Source organism: Frankliniella occidentalis, unplaced genomic scaffold, assembly GCF_000697945.3.
Source record: "Frankliniella occidentalis isolate FOCC.00 unplaced genomic scaffold, Focc_3.1 Scaffold62, whole genome shotgun sequence".
NCBI classification, from domain to species: Eukaryota; Metazoa; Arthropoda; class Insecta; order Thysanoptera; family Thripidae; genus Frankliniella; species Frankliniella occidentalis.
This window is the reverse complement of record NW_026267192.1, coordinates 776,522-783,117: the sequence shown is the minus strand read 5'-3', so window position 1 is coordinate 783,117 and position 6,596 is coordinate 776,522. Positions and strand designations below refer to the sequence as shown.

Sequence of the window (6,596 nt, the reverse complement as noted above, 5' to 3'; positions counted from 1 at the left end):
CCTTCCAGCACCGCGACGATGCCGAGTCTTCTCTGCGCCACGCCGCGCCACCCGTGATCCATCTCCGCCCGCCGCCGCGCCCCCGCACGTCCTGCAGGGCACGCCCGCCAGAGCAGCAGAGCACGCCCGGCAGAGCACGCCCGGCGCGCCACGCGGCGCTCTGCCCGGCTAAGCCCCCGTGTAGCCGTCAGGAACGAACTAATCCCAGCCATGAGCCCGCTTCGGCAAGCGCCTCGGCGCCACCAAGCCGCCGCGCCAACCCCGCCGCCCCACCACCACCCCTCTCTGCCCCGCTCTCGACCTCCACTCACCCACCCTGTCTCGCCTCCTCACTATTTCCCTTTTGCCTTGCCCAACAAACACGCCTGACCCTCCTGACAGGCTGCCGATGGTGTTCAGAAAGCACGGGTCGCACAAGCGAAATGGTGTAGAGACTGCTCTTCACTGAAGACTATGATTTACTCTTAATGTTGATGGATTAGGGGAAAAAAAGAAATTTTCCTCTTCCTCTTCTCTCTTCTTCCCGAAGCGTACTTAGTCTTTGGGTCAACCCAGCTGCGGCCTCGTTCCGCAAGGTTCCTCCCCAAAACGAGTTAGGTCGCAACGGGCAGGTCGCACGCCGCGCCGGCTGGTCCAGGACACGCCGCTACGACGCGAGGTTTCCTCGTCGTGGGAGCAGGAAAGGGGACAAAGAGGGGGAGGGGGGAGTCATGTTTCGCTGATTGCGTTACGAGTGACGAATAATGTCGTTTCGAGTTGGTTACGGCGACGTGCGGGTCGTGGCGTGGTGTGGAGCGGCGCGGCGGGGCGGCGCGGGGGTTCCCTGCGGGACTCGCGGGCGACGTGTTGAGGTGCCAACCCTTGCGCTCCAAGATGCGCCCCCATTCCGCTCGCCTACTTGACAGTTCGTGATATTCGCGCACAAAAATTGTTGCTCTGTTTTCTAGAAGGGTTCTCAGCTATTCAGAAAAATGCTGTGTTTGGCCGAACAGGTAATTTCATGTTCCCACCCAACTGGACGGTCGTTTCCTGGGTGTTGTGACCAAGGTGGAGGTTGTGGGTATCCATTCATTAAGAGACTTGTTAGAATGTCATCGCCTCTCCAGAGCGAGTGTATTTATTTAATAAATGCACATGTTTTCAAAACAAATCTCATGAGAACATTGTGTGATAGTAAGTTAGGAGACAAATGACAGAACAGGAGTCAAAAAAGTGACAGTCAATGCGTTGTAAACGTAGGCATTTAAGTAAGGGAGACGACCCTGATAAAGGGATTATCATTGGTTCAAGTCTTACTCTTGAAGACATTAAATTCATTAGTACATTAAAACAAACTTTAAAAATAAACAAAGTGATATAATTTGCTGTGGTGTGGAGCACGGAATAGCGTTGGAGCTGTTTGGAGCTTCTACGCGATATGCGATAAGGTGCGAGCACGCATAATGCCCCCAATGCGTTGAGAAATAAGGCAAACCAAATATGTAAATTTGACAAATTTAGCAACGCAGCCGGTTACTACGAAAATAAAACCCAACAGTACACAGTATGTAGTATAGATTCAATTCTTGACACATGCATTGCCCTATCGATCAATGCATGCAGTTGAAATTTATTTCTATCTAAAGAAATTCTATCACAACAAAACATCTATCACAAACCAAGTTGTCATTGAGCGTTTGAGGAACTAAACTACCATGCGAGCTCGGAGAACATTGAAAGCTTATTTAGATTAAATATCATTCTTTTGTCGAGTGCCCATGTTTGGAACATTGTATCTAAAGTAGTTTGTTGATAATGTAGCATATAGAACTTTAGAGGAAGAGAACTCTATATTGATGCCATGTCTTACAATCATTTTAAGGCACTGGGGCATCAAAAGGAAAATATGGAAACTTTTACAAACAATAATAACAAGACAACGCTCCTTTCTTCTAAAAGTATATACACGGACTAAATTGTATGTACAGAGAATGCTGTCATATATCATAAACTTACTACAAAGAATATTTTTGTTTAATCGGAAGGAGCACAAGAGAACATTTTAAACTTTCTCTTAAGTTCTAAACCAGTTAAATTATGTAGTTTTGCTTACATGTAAACAGTAGATCACAGAGAAGAGCTAATGTGAGATGAGAAGACTCAGAGTGTTCTAACATTGTGCGCGAAGATATTTTTGAAGACGGGATTTGAAGAAGGGATTTACGTAAGTAGCCTATAGGAAATTGCAAAACTCTGTCAACAATTTTTTTGAATGGATTAAGATTAAAGAGATTGCACAAATAATTTGGATATTTTAAAAGTTCACATTTTTGCACGGAGAACACCACTGGTGTAAATCCCATCAGAAAATTTACCATGAGGAAAAATACCATCAAAAAAGGTACGATCAGTTATTTGTCTAAATCCTGATAGAAAATGGGACGTTCCTGATAGTTTTTGGCCTGATGGTATTGTTTTGATAGTAAGGTTGGGCTCTGATGGTAAAATTCTGATGGTAATTGCGTTCTGATGGTTAGTATACTACTGGTAAATGTCCTTGATGGTAGCATCTTTAACGGTGAAGTCAGCAGCGGGCCGCCCAAGGGCCAAGATTCTACATCACCCGTGTAAACTTTCAGCGCTGAGCACAATGGTGGTGTCAAAATTGACCTATCTTTAGCCGTTCTCCTAGAAATCACAGGGTGATAAAGGTGATTTTGTTTTTATGTAAGCAAACGATAAAGTATGTGATCCTCTTACACCACACAAAGCCGTTTTACCGTGCGACACATAGTTTCGTCAGGCCAATTATTTGCTTGATCGAGGCGATCAGGAAAACATCATTTTCTGATGGTATTAAAAGGAACTATCAGAAAATGTCAAATAACCATCAAAGATGTTTGTACGATCAGAAAAATACCATCAGAACATAGAAATTATCCTGATGGTTTACACACCATCAGAAATTTTACGATCAGGGAAAAAATACCATCAAAAAATTGAGATAATACCATTAGGTTTTGAAGGAACGATCAGAAACTAACCATCAGAAACCGAGAAAACCATCAGAAACCTTGGATACGATAAGGAATCGGGGCACTGCGATCAGGAAATCCTGATGGAATTTACACCAGTGACTCTGGGAATCTCCCACTTATTTATTATTTTGGTGCTAACTTCTACACGCACTACTTTCAATTCCAGGGCTTTTGACTTCTTCTCACCGGGGAAGTCGTCAGTCGTGGCACTACCCGAATTGACTGGAATTCACAATAGAAAGAATGCCAAGTTGCTAGAGCCAACTTCTTCTTTGGCACATGTTTTGAGTTTGCATCACTGCTCAGTGTTGACACATGAAGGAGTCACAAAGGCATTCGCGATGTGCCTAAAGAACTAGCAGTCACTTCAGTTGTCAATTATTTTGAGCATACCGATTCGTGGCATTCTTTTGAAAATAGTAGGTATAACTGAAAATAGAGTTCGAATGCCAGCTACATTTAGCACAACGCGGAGTCAAAATAGAAAACATTTTATTCACAGAGATTTTGATTTTTCGCTTTTCGCTGGCACTGGATCACAGAGCGCTTTTGTCGCACCGCAACGCGTCGCTTTTAGAACAGCCGCTCCACGCCGCTGTGAGTCTGATGCGAGCGGTGAAGGCCGTCACCGTGAGAGCCCCGCAGCTCCTGGGAGCGGTGCAGTTTCTGCGAGCCGTACGAGTCGCCCTGGGAGCCCCTGAGTGGCTGCGCTGCCGGTAGCCCCTCGCCCTGTGAGCCTCGAAGTCCCTGCGACTTGCGCAGTCCGCCCTGGGCCGGTGCTCCGCCCTGCGCGGTGTGAAGTCCCTCGCCGTACGAGCCTCGCTGGCCATATGCTGCTGGCAGCGCGTACGGGCCCGGCAAGCCCTCGCCCTGCGAGCCCCGCAGTCCGTACGACGGCTGCATGCCGCCCTGGTGGATGCCCTCACCTTGCGAGCCTCGCAGGCCCTGACCGCCGCTGGCGCCCTCACCCTGCGACCCCCTGAAGCCACTGCCGTCGCCCTGTGAGCCCCGGAAGCCCTGCTGTGGCTGGTTGCTGTAGATGCCCTCGCCCTGTGAGCCGCGGAAGCCCTGTGGCTCCGGTGTGTAGCCCTGGTGACTCTGGTGACCCTGGTGAATCCCGTCGCCCTGAGACCCTCGAAAGCCCTGGCTTCCTCCGTCGCCCTGGTACCCTTTATGCACCGGACCGCTGTGGACGCCTTGCTCGGCTGGAGGTCCCCGGTAGCCCTGGTTGCCATGGGGTACGTCTCCCTGGTACCCCTGGTGGCCCTGGCTGGTGTGTATTCCGTCGCCCTGAGACCCGCGGAAGCCCTGACCACCGTGATAGGCTGGTTGAGGCCGATCTGCCTGGTACTGAGGCTGCGCCCGTCCCGCGTCCGACGGGTAAGGCGGCTGCGGCCGTCCTACGTCACCCTGGTAGGCCTGTGGCCTGCCGCCGTCGCTCTGGTACCCCTGTTGCTGCCGGCCTCCTTCGCCCTGGTACCCCTGCGGCTGCCTCCCGCCGTCGCCCTGGTAAGGTTGCTGCGGGCGTCCGCCGTCGCCCTGGTACGTCTGCGGCGGCCGTTCGGCCTGGTACACTGGTGGTGGTCGGCTGCCGTCACTCTGGTAACCTTGCTGCGGCCTGCCCCCGTCGCCCTGGTACGGGGCCGGCGGTCTGCCCCCGTCGCCTTGGTACGGGGCCGGCGGCCTGCCTCCCTCTCCCGGGTACCCCGGCTGAGGTCGCACCGGCTCGCTCTGGTAGCTTTGCGGCGGCCGGCCTCCGTCACCCTGGTAACCCTGCTGTGGTCGGCCGCCGTCCGGCTGTTGGTAGGGTGACTGCTGCCGAGGGCCCTCGGCCTGGTACATGGGTGGCGGCCGGTTGGCGTCGCCCTGGTAGCTCTGGGGCGGGCGCTCGCCCTGGTAGGGCGACTGCTGGCGAGGGCCCTCGGCCTGGTACATGGGTGGCGGCCGGTTGGCGTCGCCCTGGTAGCTCTGGGGCGGGCGCTCGCCCTGGTAGGGCGACTGCTGGCGCTCTGCCGGATACCCAGGCCGGCCGCCGTCGCTCTGGTAGCCCTGCGGGCCCTGCCCCTCGTAGGGCTCACCTCCCCAGTGGCTGCCCTCGCCCTGGCCCCTGGGTGCGCGTGACCCGGGGGAGCGGTGGAGTCCCTGAGAGCCCCTCCTGCCCATGGGCGGCTGTTGGAGTGGGGGCTGCGGTGCTGGTGGGACGCCGTCCAGCGCGTCGCTGTCGTCGTCGTAGGCTCGGGTACACGCCAGGCCCAGCTGCCCGGCGCACCCCCCAGGTCAGTCGGACACAGACGAGCACGCCGCCGAGTCGTCCTCTTCGTCGTCCTCGTAGTCCTTGCGCCCGGCGAGGTAGCGGCCCGGGCTCACGGGCCCGCCGCTGTGGTTGGGCACGGCGGGCACGGGTCCAGGGGCGGCGGCCAGGACGGGTCCCCGGGGGGCGGCCCGGGGCGGGGGGCCGGACATGGGCCCCACGCGGGACGTGGGCCTGCACGGGGTCCCGCCCCCGCGAGTCTGCCCCACAGCGTCTGCGTCCACGTCGACTGATCGGCCCCATGGGGCTTGGCCGTACATCAGATTCTCGTCTCCCTGTCGAACAGAAACGGTAGAAATGGCATTGAGTGACGGTGTGACAGCTGTTACCCTGGGAATCTTTTTCGCATCTTCCACACTGTAAAAAATATTGGTAATTTTACTAGCTACTGGGTGGGGAAATTTCATGTACAAAGGTTCGGGATTTGCAGTACATGGGTTGGGAATTTACCTACTGGAATGGAAAGTATCCTTTGCATGCCACTTGCGCTGTGAAAGGATCCTTTCCTGCCCACGCAAGTGAATTTACTGACTTCATTGACTGCAAATTTCCCGACGTGGGCTAGAAAGGGTCCGTTCGGCACCCACCGTCTGCGAATATCCCCAGCCCGACGAGGGAATCCCGTGGCCGTGGGCAGAAAAGTGTACTTGCGCATCCCACTGCCTGCAAATCTCCTTGCGGCGGCTGCAAATTTCCCACAAATTCGTGACTGCCACAGCGTCGTGGAAGGAGACGTGGGTTCGGACTACTACTACACTGACGCCACACCACCCCACACCAATCACCTCCTTTCTTTAACCTCGGCCACCCCGACGCGAAGCCCGCGATTGACTGCCGCTAGATGGCGTTTCAGTCAGCGCGTCTCCCACAAAATCAGCTTTTTCTATTAAATTAAAACTCCCTTCAGGTAATGGCATTTAATTCGACGCAGTATGTTTTAGAAGGAATCACCCAACCCGACAACAATCGGCGTTTGCCGAAAAAGTGAACCATATCCCCCAAATAATCTGTAAAATTGTAACGCTCGGGAGGTCTCCGCAACGATGTCTTGTTCAGTACGTCCCCGTCACCTGGTCACTGAGAGGTGCGCCCACGTGCGTACTTCCCAAGTGACTTGTGACGACACGTGTCGCTGCTATGACTTGTACTCTTCATGAGATCGATGATCAAATCTTTGAAACTGATTTCGGAAACCGGTGGACTATTATACAGTCCAGTCGGCCCGAGAGCAATACGAAAAACTCGCACTTTCCTCCTAAGGACTGTTA

At 53.7% G+C, this 6,596-nt stretch overlaps 2 protein-coding genes across 2 annotated transcripts in view; both read right to left on the bottom strand.

Annotated features, from left to right (window-relative positions):
• Positions 1-1,080: 1,080 nt before the first annotated feature.
• On the bottom strand, positions 1,081-5,180 carry LOC113206523 (basic salivary proline-rich protein 2-like). Its single transcript, XM_026422642.2, has one exon. The coding sequence runs from the start codon at positions 5,178-5,180 to the stop codon at positions 3,591-3,593; it is 1,590 nt and encodes a 529-aa protein (XP_026278427.2). The 3' UTR covers positions 1,081-3,590.
• Positions 5,181-5,294: 114 nt separating this feature from the next.
• LOC113206528 (uncharacterized) overlaps positions 5,295-6,596 on the bottom strand; it is a 143,165-nt gene continuing 141,863 nt past the window's right edge. The window contains exon 8 of the mRNA XM_052267994.1: positions 5,295-5,603. Within this exon, the coding sequence (XP_052123954.1) occupies positions 5,295-5,603 (309 nt within the window). The remainder of the gene's footprint in view (positions 5,604-6,596) is intronic.

What these genes read in the sequence shown, in the direction of transcription:
- LOC113206523 (XM_026422642.2), bottom strand. Translation starts at nt 5,180, where the DNA reads ATGGGCAGGAGGGGCTCTCAGGGACTCCACCGCTCCCCCGGGTCACGC.